The 23,073-nt window shown below is 35.9% G+C and overlaps 1 protein-coding gene across 4 annotated transcripts in view; it reads right to left on the bottom strand.

Moving 5' to 3' along the window:
- Rasal2 (RAS protein activator like 2) overlaps positions 1 to 23,073 on the bottom strand; it is a 293,856-nt gene that overhangs the window by 128,052 nt on the left and 142,731 nt on the right. For 2 of the 4 annotated variants that reach the window (XM_038348684.2, XM_038348685.2), the window contains exon 3: positions 20,433 to 20,556. In XM_038348684.2, coding sequence (XP_038204612.1) covers positions 20,433 to 20,556 — 124 coding nt within the window. Of the gene's footprint in view, positions 1 to 2,818; positions 3,081 to 20,432; positions 20,557 to 23,073 lie in introns of those variants that run through there. The other 2 variants (XM_038348686.2, XM_038348687.2) reach the window with 1 other exon arrangement.

Below are 23,073 nucleotides of genomic sequence, written 5' to 3'. Positions count from 1 at the left end.
AGAAATGTAAACAAGAATAATCACGAATAACCACCAGAAAGTGGCAAAGAACAGACCAGAAACAAAACAAGGCTATAACAAGCATCATCTACTGAAGGAGATGGGTAACAGTCATGCAGTTTCTGAGAAGGGATTCCTGGAGCTGTACGTGGATAACATCACACCTCTCACGAGTAAATAAATTAACTTCATAATTCAAAGTGTTGCATATGCTCAGCTTCATGTCTGCACCCTTGGTTTTTTGCCTTCATTTTATTTGAAAAGACAATCCTTTGAGATTTTATCAGAATATAAAAGAAAATTATATTCAAGAGGTAGAAAGAAACCAGTAAAAAGAAATCCTTTGAGTGATTCAAAGTTTTGATTAAATAAAATAAAAGCTGACTGTAGAATGGCTTGCCTTCTTTGGGAACTTAATACATAATCTGTATTTCTATGGAGACATATGTAGTTAAAGATATGTATAAAACTAATAATACTGGTGGCACGAGATTCTTGAGTAGTGGAAATGGTTCTTCTAGGAACTACTGATCCAACTGCCTCCAGCACACAGGAGACATTCTTCTGCTTGTTCCTCAGTGCCCTGCCTCATTCCATTCCCATTTAAAACAGATACCTAGCTGGTTTCTTCTATCCTAAAAAGCATAAGCCCTTATTGTCTGAATTAACATACAGAAGAGAAAAGGACACTTGCTTCCTTTTCTGGCACAGCAGTGTAGTTCATAATGACCAGGTTGATTAGTTTTGTGGTGAGGTTGGTTAGTAATGATTTATTTCAACTCAAGTCAGTAAAATATTACCAATGAAATAGGTTTCTGATTGTTCCTGGCATAAGCAAACAACACCCAGGCCAAAGGTCCACCTTAATCTCCCCTACACTTTCTATCCTGTTGTGTACACATGAACCATGGTATTCATATGTATACCACAGCAGTTCTTTCTACATATTTTCAGTAGGATGAAATTGAAGACAAAAACCCAAGCCTTATACAGGTAACCCTAAATACTATCAAGGTGGACTCGGCCATTATTTTCACAGCCTTCAGTCTGCTTATAAACAGTGTACTTCAGTCATGGGTTCTTCAGTAAGACAGTGAACAGTCTCTTCTTTCCTACTGGGTGGGGAATTCACTTTGCAATGGTTTCTGAGACAGCCCACAGCAATAATGAAACTTTTCCTTACAACCTACTGCTAATCTCCCACATACTTGTAAATCAGCACTCAATTTACACATCCAGCCCCATACTGGAACTGAGCAGGTTAGGAATAACACAAAAGAATAATGTGTCTTCACTGTGCTTATAGCTGAATCAGACTAACTTGTTCCCAGGGGTTTTAAAGAACCATGACAGATTCTTTTGGCAGTGACTATCGTTACTATTTAGCTCACCAGAATAGTGTGGCTTTCATCACAAGAGTCTCCAGAAAAATGGAAAAGGACTACTTGATAATGTATGAAGACAGATGTTCACTGTCCTGATTTTCAAGATCCTCTACTTAAGTTATCCTCTAACATGTAATTCATGAGGTAAAGTAACAGAACACTCAAATGAATAAAGAGAAACAGAGCTGGACCCTGGAAAACAACTAATCCAAATGATTGAATACTTTAAAAACTCTATCTTATCCTTCTTTAAATTAATATGAGAAAGAAGTGAATATAGGAAAATTTTATTTTTGCTTGTAATAAAAGATAAAAGTACATAAAATGGATATTTCTATATAACATACAGAAAATTTCCAAGACTTCAAGCCTTTAAAAGAAATTATAATCAATATTAAAAGTTTTATCTTCATACACATACAAAATGCTACTATGTAATATGTAACTTAATAAGATTAGCATATAAACTAGGCATTTTCCTTAACTACAAGCATTTTACTTTCTAATAAGTAATTAATAATTGGTTTTATTCAAGAATATGTATTAGTACTAATTTTATAATACTCAACCCTCAATATTTATCCCTATAAGATTTTAATATGGGTTCACAATGCATCTGCACTATTAAGGTAATAACTCATTATTTATGACACTAGCAACTACAGTATACATAAAATGTAAGGTCTACATATAAATGGTATCATACAAACAGACAAACAAACCCCAAAATCCCAAATCAAAAGACATTAAACTAAGAGTTAAGAAATCTAGGTTTTCACTTGAGTAAGTACCAAAGTCCTTAGGTCTTAGTGGTCTCACTAAAAATGAAGAAAATGGGCTATAGATAGGCAGTCTTTAAAGTCCCAGATTTAACTTTCATGAGTCAACCAGTTAAAATCTCTACATTGTCATCTGCTGGTAGAGAATATTAAAAGGCAACCTTTTGTAATCAGAAGAAGCACTTTCCATATGAATACTCTTACTGTTGTCTATGAATCTAACCTGTTGAACTTTCTGAATGACAATTACATTCTATAGAGATTCAAGCAGTGCCCTTAATATCCTGCTGAATGTTAAATATATTCTGTCTCTTTCAGAAACGAGTTCTATCAGTTTCCAAGTATCTTTATATTTCGTGAAGAATTTCGAGGCAGATCCAAAATAAGTATCGATTTCATGTTTTATTTTAAAAGAATAAGTAAATGTTGTTGTGTTAATATCTGCTACTCTCACTATTCTTCTAATTCCAAATGGATGCTTTAGTGTTGGATTTTGTGCTACAACACCGATAGTCTCTACAGATATTTCTGTAAACATACAGAAAGGAAAAATAGCTCACTTTTAAAAATCGATACCCATGACCGCAAATACATTTGCATAATAAAACACATTATCTTAACTACATACAAACATTAATTCTTGGCAGTTCTTACCTGGGGTCTGCATTCTTTGAAGTTTCTGGGTGTTGCTAACATGATCTTTTCCGCATGCCAGTCAGAAACTGCGAACACTCTGTGTACAGAACTCGCCTGTGCTTGCTCTCCGGTTCTTTCTCCCCTTTTGCTCTCACTCCGTGCCTCAGACAGTTTGGAATGTAGAAAAGCCAGAGCCAATGCCAGTCAAACTCAACCCACCCCCTCCTTTCTTTTGCTAGAGAGCACTAAACAATAGCCACTCTTCCTTGCTCACTCACCACTGTGTCTCTTTCATTAGCATTGAGTACAGAAAAAATAATGTCCGGAGGAGGAATGTGATTTGCCCAGCTAGGTAATTCATTTTTTTCTATTCCAAGAGTGGGAGGTCAGATTGTACCTCTTCTTGTATATTCTGAGAAGTAATTTTCAAAAATCTACTTCAAAAATCTGTCCCATTTTAAGGCTAAAAAAATAAAGCTAACTTCAGATCTTATTTTAAAATGTTGCTGTGTTAAATCAACACAAACTTTGTAAAGTACAAAAAGTGGTATAACTCTCTCACAAACACATCAGTATCTCTTAAATTAATTTATTAATCAAACCAATTTAACTTATCATGATGGAAATATATTCAGAAAGTTTTTATTTCTGTAAGGTCCTTTAAGTCTCAAACTGGAATTTCATTTTAAAACAAAGACTAGTAACTGAAGAACAATTTTATAAACTGAGAGACTCCACTAAACTACTTTTTTACTAGGCCTGATGAAATTATAAATATTATTGTACTCAGTCATTTGAGTCTGTTCCAAAATAAGACACTTACGAGGTATTTTTCTACACTCCGAAAAATGGAAAGCAGGTTAACAGCATGATCTTCCTTACTGGTATGAAGACCTACTATGTTATACTGCTGCTCATTGCTGAAGTTAGCTGTCAAGTAATCACAGTAGAATCCGGGAGCCACTTCAGGGATTGGGGAGAAATGAAAGGAAGGCAGGATCAACCTGGGAGCTGGTGCTTAGCAGTGATGGATTCATACTGCCCTGTCTCCTATCTAGATGTATGTGTTAAATGTAATATGTAAGCTTCACATTAGATATTCAAATATACACAGACAGTATCTATATACATACATGTGTTGGGGAATATATACCTATCTTTTGGCACTTCTTTAACTTTCTCCCTAAGTCTTAGTGACTTAAATTACATTTATTTAGAAAAAAAAATTTAAAGTGGATGAACATTCAATTTCTTTATGATATTTAAATATATATCACATTGTCTACTGTACAAAGTACACTACACTTTACACATATGTACAGCTCCATTACCCTCCTTTGATAAAGTTTCTTTTTAATTCCATAATTTAGTTTCATTTTTCTAGCTTTATACTACATTTTGTCTCCCTATATTTTCAGCTTCCTGTTTCCACTCCGTATAAACTACCTATTCCTTCAATCCCACGCTATTCAGATATAAAAGGGGAAAAAAAGCATAACCAAGTATTATGCAGGAATATTCAAACTGAGTGTCTGTACATGAAGACTTAACACTCCAAAGATTTATACCTTGCTCTCTACAAGATAAAAAGAAATACTGACCCTTGTACAATACAAAGTTACATCATTATAAATTTCTGTTTATAGTTGATCTTAGAGCACACAAAGCACAATGAAATTAATTATTCATAGCAATGTTTCAAATAAAGATAGTGATTTCCACAAGTCCATTTAAGAGAATTAACAGTGAGTGTAAGCCACTGGAAGAGATTTCAGTTCAAAATAACAAACAAAACGGAAGTCGGAGTTCGTGTGTGACAGAAGTGACTTTCTGAAAGTCCTGCCTGTTGTGGGAATGAGCATCAAACTCTTCCCAAGCAGGCTGGCTGTCCACTGATCAAAATGCTGCAACCAGTTTTCAAATTTTGTTACTAATATTAAACAACAGTAGTGTTATTTATAACAGAGTACAATAACCTGTTCCCAAATGTCAAAAAAAGTTCATGCACATAATCTCAACTGTGAGGGTTTTCTTCTGAAATATGTTTTTAAAACATTAGACTCTGCAATTATTTATTAACCTTACAAAAGTTTTGAATGGTAGTGAGTTCAGGTCAATAATGGCACTGTTAGATATCATAAGGAGAAATTATAAGACTACTTTATTGTGCTATGAAAAAAAGAAACATTTACTTTCTACAGTTCTAATACTTGACAAGATCTTGAATCTGAGATCCCCTGTTGAGGAAAAATTTTTTCTTAAATATAAATATGCTATTCCAGTAGTCAATACTCTTTCAAGGAGATGGCACCTCATGCTCCAAGAACTGCCACAGCATAGCACTGTCTTTAATACCATGCTATGTGCCCAGCCTTGGAGCTCTTGTCGCTCTGCCAGGCATGTCTGCTTTCTTAATTACTATTCAAAATCCAGATTCACAATTATTTCTTAGTATGGCATATCTTAAGTTCCACAGTAGGAGCAGCCATCCTCTTGTATGGTGTCTCTTTTCCTGACCTGACTCTATTTCTCACCACAATCCACAATATGTATTTTATCTATACGACACAAGTTCTGATGTCTAAGGTCTCTTTTCCCCACCACAATGTGAGGTACATTCTGGGAATGGAAAAATGGAAGGAACTTTCATCTTGCTTTCCACCTGGCTCCAGACTTTATGAAAATATGCATGACATCAGTAGGAGCTTAATAATTGATAGAGGGACAGGCAGAAGGATGAGTATGTTTCATTTATCATAACCTTATAAATATCTAGACATAGTACACTTTAGAATAACTTTAAAACAGGGAGACAGTACATCCATTTCATATGTCATAGTTTAATTGAAGTAGCCAATTGAAGGCAGCAGAATTAGATATCAAGGAAAGATAGTTACTCAGCTAGAACCTACTCATAATGAGCAAAATCCTGGCCAGCAGAAGTTGTTTCCAGTGTTTCCATCTTATTTCACTGGTGAGAAGCCGATAGTCAGCTGCTATGCTCATTGCTTTGGTTAGGGAAACAGCTTCTGAAATGGAGTTCAACTAATGTTTAATCCTCTGTTACAGCACTAGGAAGTTCTCAAAACTGCTGGGAAGCACGAGGAAATGCTTCAGTATGTAGACATTAATATGCTACAAAGTGGTTAACATCCATGGTCATGCAGAAAATCCCTCTCTTGCTAGCAACAGCCTCAGAGAGTTAGGTGGAGTTTTGATCAAAATTCAGAGGATATCAGGTGTATTCAGGGTAATATGGCTGTAAACCTTATCACAATTCAGAACAGTCCATTAGGTGTTAACCATGCTCACTTCAGATAGGAGAGACCACTTAAGCTGTTTTATTTACGTTATGATTGTTAGGTCTCACATGTTACCCAAATAGGTAACTGGGTAAGGTATTCTTGACTAATCCATTTACACAGTTCAGCCCCAGCATGACACTTAGTAAACGCTTGTATTACACTGCATGAAAATCTAAGTGAAAAATGTCAAATGATGGCTGCCACTGTAGCCAAGTGATTGAGTATGTCTTAGCATATGCTAGGCATGGGTCCCCAAACAGCCAAAACAAGCAAAACCAAAACAATAAAAATATTATTAATGAATAACACTAAAAAATTAAGCACTAAATGAATGGCTGAACTAAATAACAATAGGTATTTTCCAGTTCTAGATTCTATAACTCTGTAATTCAAACAAAAGAAACATCATAAATAAATGTTCTCTTAATTATGGACTAGCATTCAACCCTCTTATAAACACTTTAAAACTTAATACAATTATAATTTATTCACACTGGATCTCAAATGTTACTCACTATAATGCCCATAAGCTCCATGAGGGCAAGAAGCACACCTGTGTGTTCATTGCTGTAACCACAGTCAGATATACATAGTAAACCAATGGTTTGGCACAGGCAAAAGTTGACTCGTAGGGGCTCTATCTATGCAGGATTCCAAGTTAGTACCAATAAGCTTTGTCTTCATTAATAAAAAGCTAAGAGAATTTTTCTAGTTATGAATCAATGAAATAATCCATTCTTGTGAATTTTGAAGACTGTGGATAATACATTTCCCTTTATGATTAACAAAAGTACAGTCAAAGAACTCTTTGTTCCAGGTATAGAATTCAATGTGCTAGTCACTAAAACTCTGAACCACAAATGTATTGTTCTTGAAAAAAAAAAAAAACACAACTTAGCTATCTGCACATAATTAAAAACTTATACATCAGATTTATTCATTTTCAAACAAATCAACAAGCAAGCAATTCTTTAACACTTATCCTCTACTCTTCCAAGCAGAAACACATCTCAGTAGCAGCCAGGCTGAGATGTACACCAAACTGTGTAGACACTGGCTCTTGTACTTATGCATGTTCCCTTTTTTGAAGAGCAGATGGGTCATAAACAAAGCTTCTTCTAACCACAAACACAGCTTCTTTTAATGTTGGCCTACAGGGAAAGGCATTTTGATAATGTGTTCTTCCTACTGAATTCTTCAAGAGTTCACATTAGAAAAAGAAACCATTGTTTATAATTCTTATGACAAACACCAAAGTCACCCACTTATTCAGAAATGCCACTAAATTTTAAAACTAATTCCAACACACACACACACACACACACACACACACACACACACACACACACCCTCATTCTACTCTGATGAAAAGGCCTTAGAAGACCAGAATTTCCATTAAATCATATGGATAGCAGTATAGTCGCATGTTTTAGGAAGAGCACTTGACAAACAAGTGATAATAGTCAGAGGTTTCTTGTAAACTTGCGCTAACGAATTTGAAGCCAGGCAGTAGTGGCACACACCTTTACCCCAATACTAGGGAGGCAGAGAGAAACAGGTGGATCTCTGAGTTTAAGGCCATTCTGTTCTATAAAGTGAGTTCCATGACAGCCAGGGCCCTTATGCAGAGAAAACCGGTCTCAAAAAGAAAAAGAGGAAGAAAAAAAACCTTTGAGAATTACCTTGCTCTTGCAGCTAAGATGACTGCATCAAATACACTTCCTTACCTTGACTGGAATTGGCTGAAGAAAGTAGCAAAGTGAAAGGCCCTATCTGTCTGCTCTTTAACTCTGGCTTTTATGTGAACAAAACAGTATTGCAAAGAAAATTAGGAAAAACATTAAGTGGGATAGATACAAGGAAATCATATTGTTTTATATCAATACAGCAAGAATATTCTGTAAGAATACGGTTCATGGAAGAATTAAGTAATAAACAACAAAAAGTATTTTGGAGATAACGATAGATAATAAATATTTCTGAATATACTCATACTCACACAGTCAAGACCATGTTTACATCTCTCTTCATTTATTGTAAAAAGGGATTTGGGAACTGGAGAGATGACTCAGTTAGTTAGTACCTGCCTTGCAAGCATGAGTTTGATCTGCAGAACCCAGTAGGAGACAGATCCCAGATTATTGGGGGTAATTGGCATGTTTCAAGTCCATGAGAGACTCTGTCTACAAAAACAGTATGGATAGATCCTAAGAAACGACGTTTGAGGTTGTCTTTAGACTCTGTATACATGTGCACAAATATGCACTTGTGTATATGCAAACATGCACATGTACAGAATAAAAAACCAAAATACATGAAATAGGATCTTATGTCTTTAAAATATGACCTTAGAAAACTCAATTTCCTCAATGGCTTTAAAAACAAATACAAAATTGCCTGCTAGGTTTGTTGACCTTCTATTGAGTTAATCTGCTCAAACATTATTCTAGACATCTCATAAAAACACAAATTGCAGGTTACTTTCAATACAAATGATGGCCATAGGTATGTGGTCTCTATTTCTACAAAATCTTTTATTTAGATAAAAGATGAACTCTTTTGCTACATTAAGACTTTGGCATTTGAATACATAACATGTAAAACATATTCATACATGATATAGTTCTAAATAATTTATCAGGTAGTTCATTCAATTTCTATTATTACCTAATATGCAACTGAAGCAAACTAAACTGCACTAGATATAAAAGATAAGTCATAAAACATTTTAGTTGTGAGCCTAACCTTTAAAGGCTGAGCAATCTCTCTAGTCCCATAAAACATTTTTTAAAAAGGCAAACTACCTAAAAGAAAATTCTAATGCTAATTTTCTATGGGGCTGAATTCTAAAATAAACAACCTAAGGGACAAATCATCTACCCATTTTACAAATGAAATGGAAACACACTCATGTTCCATGAGTGATATGTCCAATCTCAATGTGGTAGCACTAGAATGTACTTCTGTTGGCTAAGTACTATTCCCAAGTCACTGTGGTACACTACCAAACTACTCCACATTTCTCTAATTGACTGGCATCTGGGGTTTGTTTGCCTCTTTATAGCTTCCTGTGCTTTCCAAATTTTCTATATCGGTTTCATATAAGAGTTTCCATATTATACTAAACTTCATTTGTCAGCAGAAATTCTTTTCTTTAGTATGTGCAATTATAGTATGTAATATATATTAAACCATTTACTGAGGTTTTTTTAGAAGGCAGTCTACATACATGCTTTTTTATATATTCCAGTAATTAAAGAGATCAACATTAACCAGAATCTGAAAGATTGTTTTAAATAGGTGAGCAGATTCACGACATTGGTATTAGTGGAGCCTGGAAGAGGAACTGCTTTCGATTTTATTTTATTATTTTTTTATAGTTCAGTATTTCCTTTTTATTTTTTATTATTAAAAATTTCCCGCCTCCTCCCCACCTCCCATTTCTCTCCCCCTCCTCCCACTCCCCTTTCCCTCCCTCTCCAGTCCAAAGAGCAGTCAGGGTTCCCTGCCCTGTGGGAAGTCTAAGGTCCTCCCCACTCCATCCAGGTCCAGGAAGGTGCGCATCTAAACAGACTACGCTCCCTCAAAGCCAGTACATGCAGTAGGACCGATTTTATTTTTGTTTTAAATGCAGAATGCAATGTAATGAGTAAGCAAAGCTTTGGTCTCAAACTGTTCTTTTTCCCTCCCTCCCTCCCTCCCTCCCTCCCTCCCTCCCTCCCTCCCTCCCTCTCTCTCTCTCTCTCTCTCTCTCTCTCTCTCTCTCTCTCTCTCTCAAAAAAAGAAGAGAAAAAGAAACAGGCTTCTTTGTGTTACATCTCTGGCTGTCTGGGAACTCATTCTGTAGACAAGGCTGGCCTTGAACTCAAGAGATCTGCCTGCCTCTGCTTCCTAAGTGATGGGATGAAAGGCGTGACCACTACCAGCTGCTCTACCTGTTCTTTATTTTAAAACATACTTATATTGAGCAATATAGTAGATTTAACCAGACCACATCTTTAAGAAAAAGTGGTTCTCAACCTGTGGGTAATGACCCATTTGGAGTTACATATCAGATATCCTGAATATCAGATATTTACATTATGATTCATTATAGTAGCAAAATTACAGACATGAAGTAACAATGAAATAATTTTATGGTTTGGGGGGATCACAATACATGAGGAACTGTATTAAATGGCTGCAGCATTATGAAAATTGAGATACTCTGTTTTATAAGAAACACACACATTATATTGATTACATAATTTTTGCTTTGTAGATTTTTACTATTTTTTCTGTTAAAAAAAAAAAAACACCATCCTTTAGTGAAAGATCTTTTAAAATATGGCCCTGGAATTTTCCCCGTTTTAATTGAAAAAAATTTTTTTCATCTACTATATTCTCCCCCAATTCCCTCCCAGATCCTTCCCACTTTCCTACCTACCCAAATCTACATCCTTTTTTTCTTTTTCCTTTTAAAATACAGGCATCTAAAATTAACAACAATAATAAATAAAATAAAATAAACCAGAATAGGACAAAATAAACCAAAATAGGACAAAATAAACCAACAGAAAAAAAAATCCGTGAAAGAAAAAAAATCACAATAAACAGATGACAATGCGAAAAAACTCTAATACACACACACACACACACACACACACACACACACACACACACTCCAGATACAAAGCACTGTGAAATAAACAAAAAACCTCCAAAAATACCACCAAGTTTGTTTTGTGTTGGCCATTTACTTCTGGACATGGGGCCTTAAGTTTTGTTTATATATTGGTACAGTGACACTCTTGTTGGAGAAAACTATTTTTTTCCTTTAAGCGTGGTTACCAACCTGAGATGGCTCTAGGTTAGAGATGGGAGCTTGTATCTATTTTCCCTCTCACAATGGAACCCCATCTGGCTTAGACCTGTGCAGCCCTACGCTTGTTGCCATAGCTTCTATGAGTTGATATATGCATCAGTCCTGCTAGGTCTTGTTTCTTTGATGTTTTCCATCCCCCACTGGCTCTTATAATCTTTCTGCAGAATTCCATGAGCCTTGAGGAAAGGGATTTGATGGAGAAATCCCATTTAGGGCTGAATATTCTACGGTCCCTTACTCTCTAAATATTGTCTAGTTGTGGGTCTCCGTATTTGTTCCCATCTATCGCAGGAGGAAGCATCTTTCAGGATGGTTGAGGAAAGCACTGACTTATGAATATAGCAGAATGTTGTTAGAAATCATTTTATTGCTATGTTCCTTTAGCACAACACTATTACATGATTTTCCCCGAAGTCTATGACCTACCTAATCTCAGGTTCCTGGCCTCCCAGGCGGGATCAAAAATGGGTTCCATCTTGTGAACCAATCAGATAGTGTGTAGTTACCCCCACAACTGTTGTGCCACTGCTGCACTGGCATATCTTGCAGGCAGGTCACCATTGTAGATCATAGGGTTTGTAGCTGGGTTGGTGTTTGCCCTTCTCCTCTGGCAGCATACAAAATACCTTCCCTTCCTGGTTATCTTTTGGTAGAAAATCCAACACCATTCCTGTGAGTTGCAGTTTACTGAGGAAGCAGGTAGTTTTGCTCAACTTATCCAAATGATGTAGTTTCCTTTTCCTTTTAGAAAACATCCTGAGTCCCCATAAATTTAGGTCAGGTCTCTACAATAAACCTCAAACTACATTATAAACAACCCCAAACCCCATCTCTACCTTCATCACACAACAGACTGTGAAGCTATTACTGTACTTTACAGGAAAAGAATGTGTCTAACTATGTAAATAAAAAATGGAAAGGACAATCTCATGAGATACAGAAATAGAATGCTTTCTGAGAGGTCAAAAAAGGGTTTAGTGCATTTCTTTCATGTAACAGTCACCCACTTAACCCCTCAGAACAACCTGATGGCTCTTTTTTGTTTGTTTGTTTGTTTGTTTGTTTGTTTGTTTGTTTGTTTGAGACAGGGTTGCTCTGTAGTTTTGTAGCTTATTTTGGGACTAGCTCTTGTAGACCAGGCTGGCCTTGAACTCACAGAGATCCACCTGCCTCTGTCCCCAGAATGCTGGGATTAAAGGTGTGTTCCACCACCACCACCTGGCTAACCTGATGACTCTTGTGTTGATACCTGAGTGCATAAATCACAGGCCTGCCATCTACGAGGTTCCCATCTAGTAACTAAGATACACAACAAAAACTTACTGAAAACATAAGGGCATACATCCAAAATATTCGTACAGGTTAGCACAGATAAATCCTCATTCTGGAGAAGGCTGATTGGAAGAATGAAAAAACTGGCAAGAGATTTCAGCTAATTCAGGCCTTTAGATAAAGCACATTTCCATAAAAAAAGGTAAAGGTAAGGCGGAGGAGCAGAGCAAGATAGTGCAAGTTGATGACCAATGTGAGCACACACCACAGTGTCTGAGACTGCCTGGGAATCCTGAAGCAATCCTATCAGGCCAGAGCCTGAGGAAGCTGTGTGATGAAGGAAAGATGACGTTACAAAGCTAGTTCTAGGCTCAAAGGCCTTCAGTACCAAAGAAATCTTAACCTTATAGTACAGAAAATGGAGACATAATAAAGGTGTTTGAACAAAGAAAGTAATATGATTCAAATAGTCCTCTAAGGGAATGCCAAATGAGCTGCACAGAAGTTTTAAAGCTGGAAGAAATCAGGGTAGAAACAGATACAATGGTCGTATTAACAGAAATAGTTATCACACGAGAACTGGTTATAGGGATAGGAAGGAATGAAGAGGGAAGATACACAGAGATAATGGTTTTGGTTTTGACCATGCTGCTACAGATGTTCACATGACCAACTGGGATCCCAAGTCTAAATTAAGAGGAAAGCCAGAAGCTAGAAACAGAGATTTTGAAGCTATTCATACAGAGATGATTGTTTGGAAATACGAAAATAGGTAAAATGAACTAGATAGAAAAGACAAAGCAAGTGAAGTAGACCAAGAATACAATTTTGTTGTTTGGTTTTTGTTTTGTTTTTCTACAAGACCGGGTCTCACTCTGTAGTTCTGGCTGTACTGGAACTCACAATAAAGATCAGGCTGGCCTTGAACTCACATGGATTTCCACATTTCTGCTTCTAAAGTGCTAAGATTAAAGGGCACACCTGGCTACTACTACACCTAGTTCTTATGCTGTGTGTTTAAAAGAAGAAAACAGGGGAGCTAATGTCCTAGGGAATTATCTTGATAACAGTCAATGGGATTCACGCTCTTAAAAAAACAGTTTTAAAAACTGTTTTGCAGTGTTGTGGAGGCCCATGCCTTTAATTCCAGCAGAGGCAAAGATTTCTGTAAATTCAAGGCCAGCCTGATCAACAGAATAAGTTCTAGGACAACCAGGGTTACACAGAAAAACCCTGTCTTGAAAAGACCAAAAAAGAACAAACAAAAACCCCAAAACCCAAACCTAGCTGTTTCTTTCTCTAGTCATTCTTTTACACAGTTTTGTTTTGTTTATCTACAGTAAGGAAAGAAACTAGATTTTCCTGAATAAGGCTAAAGACCTCTTGACATCTTTAGATTAATTACTACAATCTAATAGTTTAGAAAAATATCCTCTGCTCATGCACCATGCAGAGCAAAATCTTTACTTTTTTATATGCATTTTTTATTTAATTTTTTTTTTCATTTTACATACCAACCCCGGTCCCCTTCTTTCTTTTACCCTCTTCACCTTCCCACTCCTCTGAGGGGTATGGCCTCCCTTAGGGGGTTTGCATTTTTTTTTAAAGAAATAATGTCAAGTAGTCAAGACTGAACTGGAACTACTTATTCTCCTTCTTCTACCTCCTGAGTGCTGGGATGACAGGCATATGTTCCATACCCGGTTTTATGTGATCTGGGGACTGAACTCTGAGCTTTGTACATGCTTGGCAAGCAATCTATCAACTGGGCTACAAACCCTAGTTTAAATGTTTTACTTTTGGTTGACACATTTTTATGTGCTTATGAGGTACACAATTAGGTTTAGTTCACATATACACCAACTAATTATCACCTCAGGATACTCAGAATACCCATCACCCTAATGTTTACTATTTCTGGTGAAATATATTCAGAATTCTCTTTAGACTATTTAGAGATAAATAATGTGTTCTATGTAACCTTGTTTTACCCTGCTGTGTTTGTTACAAAACCTAGTAACACTTCTCTAACCAACTGTCCTCACATCCCTTCCAACCTTCAATCACACCCCCACTTGAAAGTAACCATTATTCTACTCATAATTTTTATGAAATCAGCTTTTTAAGATTCTAATTATAAGTGAGATGTATACGGGGTGTTTATCCGTTTGTATCTGATGTATTGACCTAATGCCATATAGGTACATCCACGTTGATTCAATTGTCAGGGTTTTATGGCTGAACACTGTTCAGGCTTTATTTCTGTTTAATTTTCTAATACACATAATCTCACATGTAAAACCTAAAAGAGCTGATCTCAGTGAAGCTGAGAGGAGACTGGTGTTTACGTGGGGTAGAGATGAGGTGGGTTAGTTAAAAGAATAGATGGCCAATGGTTACTGAGTCACAGTTGGAGATGAGCAAGATATTTAGGTGTGCTCTACACAGTAGTGACTACAGAAAATAACAATAGTTCACTCAAGTTTTCAGAAAGCTAGAAAGGATTTTAAAAGTTTTCATCATTAAAAAAGATAGATGTTTGAAGAAACAACTATGTTTAGTCTGCTCGAAATATTATGCAATGGACACATGTATTAAAATCCAATCCCCAAAGGGTGGTGGTGGTGCAGCCTTTAATCCACTGTCTTGGCAAGCAGATCTCAGTGAGTTAGAGGCCAGGCTGGTCTACAAAGTGAGTTCTAGGACAGCCAGGAATGTGACACAGAGAAACCCCGTCTCAAAGAAACAAAACAAAACAAAACCACAACAACAAATCCAAGCTATCCCCATTTATATGCTCTATGTTTACATTTTATGCATCAATTAAAAATACGAGAACTCAGGGTTTTATGTAGCATCTAGTACCTGCTACACACACACACACACACACACACACACACACACACACACATATGGTTATCTTTCTGAGAACAGAGAAAAATTACTTTAAATTTCCAGTTGACTTTCTAGTCACCATGCCTACATTTTTGTTGTATTTCTGTTTTTCTGTTTGTCTGCTAGTTTTAGTATCTGTCTTTCACTTTACGTGTGCTAGTCTTAGGGAAAGCTTGTATCATGTTTCTCCTCTTATGATAGTAAAATACCACAATAGTGTTCTTCTAAATATTTGCTTGAGGGGTAATAACGGCAAGGAAAGTAGGAGAAAGAAGTCTCATTCTGCAGTGTGCAAACATTTGTTTATTTACCCTGTATTTGGTAAAATACCTTGCTTTTAATTTCTCCTGCTATCTCAAATCTGGATACGTGGGTTACTTCTGGATTTGTTTATCCTCCCTGAAAATATAACTAGAGGTATAAGTAGGGAACACAGTAAAATGGGGGGGGGGGGGAACCATGACCAAGGAGTTAATGGCTCTTTCCAAGTGCCTTTTACCATAACCTAACTGTTATTAGTTTTGAGTGTCAGTGAGCAAGCATACATATGCACACACATGTGCGTGTGTGTGTACTTTTGCCTTTCTTGTTTTCCATATGCTTGAAAGACTGAGACTTCAGAGTAAAATAAATCCTTTACTACAGCTTTACTAGGGCTTGAATGGAGTACAGTTAGAAGCTTAAGCTTCATGTGTTATTTCTATCCCTAGGTATCCAGGTTGAATCTAAAAGTTACTCCTAAGTGTTTATCCACTCATTCTCCCTTCCTATCTGCCCTACCAATCACAACAGTGTTTTATTAATATTAACATGTGTTAATATGTACTAATACTATCAATTAGCATACATAAAGTTAGAATACATTATCAATGCTTTGGGGCTGATTAAGAGAATCCTGAGCCTGGGTCACATTATAAAGGACTCTACTATCTTGTTTTTAGGCACCAATCCCTGTATTTTGAATGTGCTGAGAACGACCCTCCCTGTTGGTTAGTTTGTATATACAAAGGACTTGAATAACTGTACTTTGTTTGAGGCATTTTACTGCCATCTGCTGGAAAAACTGTGAAATAACCGCAAACTGCAACTAGTCCCCTTCACAAAAATGAATAACATACTATAGCAGGATGAAGATGATAAGAGAACAGCTTAGAAAGGCCTCTTCTTGTCAACTGGCACACCTGATAGGACAGTTGGTAAAAGCAGCAGAAAAATGGAAAGAAAAGGAGAAAGGAAAGGGAAGGAAATGGAAGGGAAAAAGGAAAACTACAAATCAAAATCCCTGGTGAACACAGGATTTTAAAAAATTTAAGTCAGGCAGTGGTGCCACACACCTTTAATCCCAGCACTCGGGAGGCAGAGGCAGGTGAATCGCTCTCTGTGAGTTCGAGTCCAGCCTGGTCTACAAGAACTAGTTCCAGGACAGGCTCCAAAGCTACAGAGAAACCCTGTCTCAGAAAACAAAAACAAACAAACAAACAAAAAAACAGAAAAAAGAAAAAAAGAAAGAGAGAATGGCATAGTAATCATTAATATCACTACACTAATACTGTCACCATGACTGATTCACTGGCATCCCCTGTCCTTTATCTTTCCTCATCTTTATTCTTCATTAGTTTTCCTTACGCATTCAGTCATTACGTACCGAGTATCTATCAACCTGCCATCCCTCTGACAGGTAATAAAGTGAGTTGTCCCCACTTGCTATTCAATTTCCTCTCTGAATATACTATCTTTCAAACCATTTCAGTATGGCTTCTGCTATTATCATACCACCGAAACTGCTATTTTACACTAAATTCACTAAGAAACTTAATGTCACTAAATACTAAGACTGTTTGATTTTTTTTGTCCTTATCTTAATGCTTCCCTTCAGCAGCATATAACAAAGTTGATAGTAGTTCTTAACCATCCTCTCTGATCAATTATTTTGTCCATTTATTTGACAACATGATCTTTGCACATTCCTCCCTCTTGCCCCCAGATTTGGTAAGTGTAACACTCATATAGAAAAGTGATCAAAATTCATGAATTATCCCAAAGTGGACACGAGTGGAGCAAGCACTGCCTGAGTCAACAAAAGGACATTGAAAGTATTCCAGACGCTTATCATATCCTTCCATCTTGCTAATTCCTGCCTCTTACCTGAAACTAACCACTCCCCCGACTTCTAACACCACAGATTAGTTTTGCTACTTGGAGCTTCATCTAAACGAATGAGCCAGCAGGCACCACTGGGTGTACTGCTCAGTGAATTCTTCAGTAAAATACTGCGCCAAGTCTCTCACTCATTTTCCACTAGGAAACCAGTGCATATACCAAGTCAACCATGTCCCATCATAGATCTTACAAGCACACTGTCTTGCTCCATCATTTGCCTTTTAACTTTCTTACTAGTATTTTGACAGTTTCTAATCTTTATCAATTAAATCAGTTATTTTCCTAATGATTAATGCTATTTGTATTCTGTTAAAGACACCCTGCAAGTCTGCTGTGTGACTCCTGTTTTAAACCTACAACACGTCTGAACTGGTTCTATGCATGATTTAGGAAAGAAGTGAAGCCCTAGACCCTTGTTCTTCATTAGGATTATCTGATTGACCTGACACCAATGGCTGAAAAGACTGCCCACCTTACTGCTCTTTCAGGCCCTCTTTGTAACAATGTATGTCCTACATAAAAGTATAACCATTTCAGAATTTCGAATTCTGTTCAATTAGATCTGTTTAAACAAATGTGGACATCAAGAGGGTAGGTATTCTTGTTTTGTTTTCTTCTACTCTGTCCTATTTTTGTTTTTGTTTTGTTTGTTTTAACATATTGATTTTTATAAGACTGTGGCTGGCCTGAAACTTACTATACAGACCAGCCTGGCCTTGAATTCACAGAGATGCATGTGCTTCTGCTTCCAGAGTGCTGGTATTAAAGGTATACACCACCACTCCCAAATATCCTGGCTATTCTTGGTCTATGCATTTCTAAGTGAAATTAAGACTATATGATAACTTAGAAAAGTAATCTCATTCTGTAATTTCAATCCTAAAAACTGACAAAATATCACCTCAGAATACTATTTTCTATACAAAAATGCTACACACACACACACACACACACACTTTTCTCCCACCGCTAAGGACTGAATCCAGTCTTTCATGTATGCTAGGCAAGCTCTCAAACACTCAGTACAAATCTCCTCACAGACTTTCACTTATTTAAAACCTTTTATAATTTTCTATCTCGAAGTTCTGCACACCACATTAGATTTCATTTCCTAGATAGTTATTGTTGTGTGATGATGTACTAAGCATATTTTTTTTAATTTCTACTTTCAGGCATACAGAGATACCAGTACAAATAATTAATTAGTCTTTAAATACTTATTTTTGTTTCAATATGTATTTTTTATCTTGTTAAGTAAAACAAAACCAACACACATGCGTGCACATGCATACACACACACGTGCACACACACGAACACTAAAAACCTACTATACTCTTTTTTTATTCTTGAGACTGGCACCAAATGTGACAAACACAAATGTTCAATGGAACATTCAACAAAAGGTAATCCTGCCTAAAGAATATTCACCAGGAAATAAAAATTAAACAAGATAACTAATACAAGATTCAATTGGCATGAAAAAGATTATCTCCAGAGATAAGTTTTGCCCTTTCATATTAATGAGGGTAAATTTCAGAGCTAATTTTAGGAAACAACTCTCAAAATGGTCACTAAGTCTCATTAGTAAGGACACTCTCCAGACCTGTTTAGAAAGCCAGAAAACGACTTGAGACCAGACAGCTTTGCTACTCACCATTTTATTTTGTCTTTAAGAACAGTATCTGGAACACAACAGATATTTAACTAACTACTTATTATATAGTCATTAATTGTCTCTTCTAGAACTCTATAGTAACTCTTCAGACTATGATTGTACTTCCTTAAAACCTAAACACGTTAATATAGCAGAAACAATGAAAACAAGAAATGAAAGCCGGTGGCTCTTAGCCAGTCTATATATATGCAATATCAGTGCATGTGAAATAAAACAAGCTATAAAACATTTACACTCTGGTAAGTTTTTAATATATGTGGACCAACATTGACTTCAACACATGCTAAAGTGGTTGAAAGGAAACCAGATGACCAGAATATGGTTTCTCCAAAGAATAAACTTGGAGAGAATATTTGCTAGCCTAATTTTTTAAAAGGCAGAAAGTTTTACAAGACATAAGAGAAATGAAGGGTTTAAATTATGACCCACATTTAGACAACAAAAACCTTAGAAAAACAACCCAAGTCAAAGAATTATAGACATTGACCGCCACCACAGAAACAATAAATAATTTTATTTTATTTACTGACCATGTATCCATGAGTAAAATGTTTAAGGTTCATCAATACATAATAGTACAATGTAAAAGTCCCAAAGCAGGTACTAGGTTTTCAAGTTTCTTCATTAAATTGTGTATTCCTTTAAATTATTGTGCTAGTTTAATTATTTAAATATTGCAAAACAATAACACCTAATAATATATAGGATATAAAATGGTGGAAAGGCTAGCTGCTTTGATATTGAACAATTATTTTAGAATATAACAACTGAAATGTGTTTAGTGTGTTTCTGATTTGGGGAACAGTGAGATCATCACTAAGCTATCCCTGATCAGAAATGGACGGGGTTAACATTTCTCCATCATCTACTTGAAACACTGTTCTAAATATAATTTATGTAGAACATCCAAAGTTAAATTATCGGGGCTGGAGAGATGGCTCAGCAGTTAAGAACATTGCCTGCTCTTCCAAAGGTCCTGAGTTCAACTCCCAGCAACCACATCGTGGTTCACAACCTTCTGTAATGAAGTCTGGTGCCCTCTTCTGGCCTGCAGGCATACACACAGACAGAATACTGTATACATAATAAATAAATATTAAAAAAAAAAAGTTAAATAAAATCGCCAGCAGCTATGAAGAGGGTGTGTCTCAATACCAAGTTCCTTCACACAGTGACGGAAACAATACTGCCAATGCTCTGAAAACCCAGAGGTCAGCAATAGTGCAGACATATGCCATCCAACTTGCCTAAACCAAATATCAACTCTACTGAGTAGCGCACAGATAAATTTATTAGCATACAAGAACTGCAGCTGCTTGGTTATACTCGATGAACTTCAGATCTGAATTAACAAGCTACTGACTTGAACACACAGGTTTAACAAGAAACATGTTTCACTGTGGCAGAGACAAATCCACCAATCGTCCAATAAAACGCAGTGATTCTTTTGTTTAGCTTACCTAGTTTAGCGGTGCCCTCTGGTGGGTACTCAGGAAACTGACCCTCTGACGGGACACTGACAGTTCTCCTCAGGCATCGCCCTTTGGTGGAATCTGTCTGCTGCTCCTGTCCTTCCACAGGTATCTATTTAGCCAAGAAAGAGAGAAAATAAAATAATGAACTTGTCTAAGTACTTTCTGACTAAATAATGTTCTAATTAATGAAGATAGTAGTGTGGAATGAGATTGGAAAGTAGGAGGAATGTAGAAATGAAGTGTAGGAGATGTTAAGATTACCAAGGCTCTTACAGGAAGCTGCTCTTTAGAAAGAAAACTGAAGGATCTGGAAAGGCGAGTATGTAAATTAGCTTCCCTGGATACAGTACAAATCCTCTCTAGGTGTGAACCTGCTCTGGAAGCTCAGAGAACAAAATACAACACCCACACAAAAGCCTCCTCATATCAGAAACTGGTTTACAAACTTTAATTTTATCCAATATTCAAAGACAAATGTTGAAACAAAAGCTGACCATAAAAATTAAGTTTCAATATTCTCTGAAAAGAGCATTGGTTTTGTTAAAGATTTTTAAATAAACTCACATAACTTTTATTCAGTAGTAGAATCAAATAATTAAATTTAGTTATTTAATAAAGTGTATTTTCAATGCAAACATAGACAGTTGCACAGGTACAAAGATAAAACAGCATATTCTGTCTCAAAGGGGTGACTGTTTCTATAATAGTAAAAAATTATTAGTTTCAAAACCATACTGAATAGTTATTTGTATAAATGAATCAGAACAATGAATGTTTTTAAAAGTCAATTCAGCAAGTTATTATTGCAGAATAATGGATGGCATCTTCAGGGGGTGGGGCATAGCTGTTTCTTCACATCTCTGGAAGATGCAGTCCAAGGACGCAATGAACCAACTGATGCCTGAAAATACAGCTATTATAAAACCCTGTGTATATTTTCCCTACACAATCTATGACAGATTTTATGTTGTAAGTTACATGCAATAGGAAATTAATAATAACTAATAAAACAGAACATAAAGTTACTGAAATGTCATTTTTTTCTCCATTACTACCCCATGTTTCAATAAATTTATCTTATTTTTATCTTTTCATTAAATGAATGGAAGCACTTCACAGTTTCTCTTTGGCATCAGAAGACTACTACCATCTACTCTTATGTTTAAGTTATTCTAAAGTAAAACAAAGAATACTTAAAGACAAGCACCATCAGAATAACACTATTTAAAGATACTGTACAGAACACAACGCTTTAAGAATTAAAATTGTTCATCTCTGGTATTTTTATAAAGTATTTCTGAATTATGTTTGGTCATGAAAGTAAAACTGTAGAAAATAAATCCATTGACTATTCTAATGCTTAAGTAATGGGCAAAGATTTTTTTAAATAATAATTTGTAACTTTCATCACAAACTGCATTAGTTTGTTAAAGTATGTCAGTAACTATTCAGTTATAAATTTTCTTATGCTTCTTGAATTGTTTTTAAGAAATCTCAGTTAACAAGGATTAACATTTAATGCTAAGGAAATATATGGGACCTATATTGTAACAAAGGGAGCCCAGTAGAACAGTAGGGAGTCTTTTCAGTCACTGGTACAAAGTCAATCAGGTAATCTTTATGACGATTAAGGGTATGGGACTTGATTTATTCCTTATACCACATACAAAACTAGTTGCAGAGCATGTTGGAGACCTAAAAGAGAAAAGTAACACAATAAGGCTTGCAGAATGCTACTATGGTGATCTTGGATATGGGAAAAATGTCTTTAACAGTAGACAACACTAATTAAGAGGAAAACGGATAATCCTGCATTGTGAAGAGGCATTGTAGTTATCTACTGACACCTGAGGAATAATTTATATTCCAAGGACTACAATCAACATGCATCACATCAAATGATCCAGCAAAGCAGAAGCAGGTAGACTTATTTGCATATGACTTCTGCAATGATCTATAATCCAATCCCTGGTAACTGGGGTCAAGAACATGATAGCTTTCTGTTATGAAGCACTCAAAGAATACACATCCAAGCACTTCCTTAATACTGAAAGTTTACACACTCTTTACAAGACTAAATATTATTCTCCCTTCATTAGATGAACTATACTAACTCTTCATATAGCAAGAAATCAAAGGGTAGAATTAAGAAAGATAAAATTACTAAAACAGAGGTCACATCATCAATAAAGGTATTCCTTTAAGTATTCCTAAAATACTAAGTAATAAAAACACCATGAACAGTAACCTAAATCATCCATCCCTTTTCTAAATAAACTACATCTTCTCTAGTTAAATAATTAAAGAGTAGCACTAGAAGGCTAAGTGACTTTTACTTTAAAAGGCAAAAGTAACTTTTACTTGCTCCAAAAGTAGAAACAAAGAAAAGAAAAGAAAAGAAAAGAAAAAATTGGAATCATTGAGCAAATAAACATAACTAGTTGTAATGGTTTTCAACTATCTGTTACCTGAATAAACATTTAAGCTTTACAGAAACATCAATTGCTTATAATGTTTCAGGGGAAGATAGTTTTCTCCCTGTGGAAATTTATAAAGATCATATCCATGAAAAGGGATACAAACTCTCTATATACTATATGCTTGGTTTCCACTATATTGATAATTA

Source organism: Arvicola amphibius, chromosome 12 (genome assembly GCF_903992535.2).
Source record: "Arvicola amphibius chromosome 12, mArvAmp1.2, whole genome shotgun sequence".
Classification (NCBI taxonomy): domain Eukaryota; kingdom Metazoa; phylum Chordata; class Mammalia; order Rodentia; family Cricetidae; genus Arvicola; species Arvicola amphibius.
The sequence above is the reverse complement of the archived record's forward strand: the minus strand, read 5'-3'. Positions and strand labels throughout refer to the sequence as shown.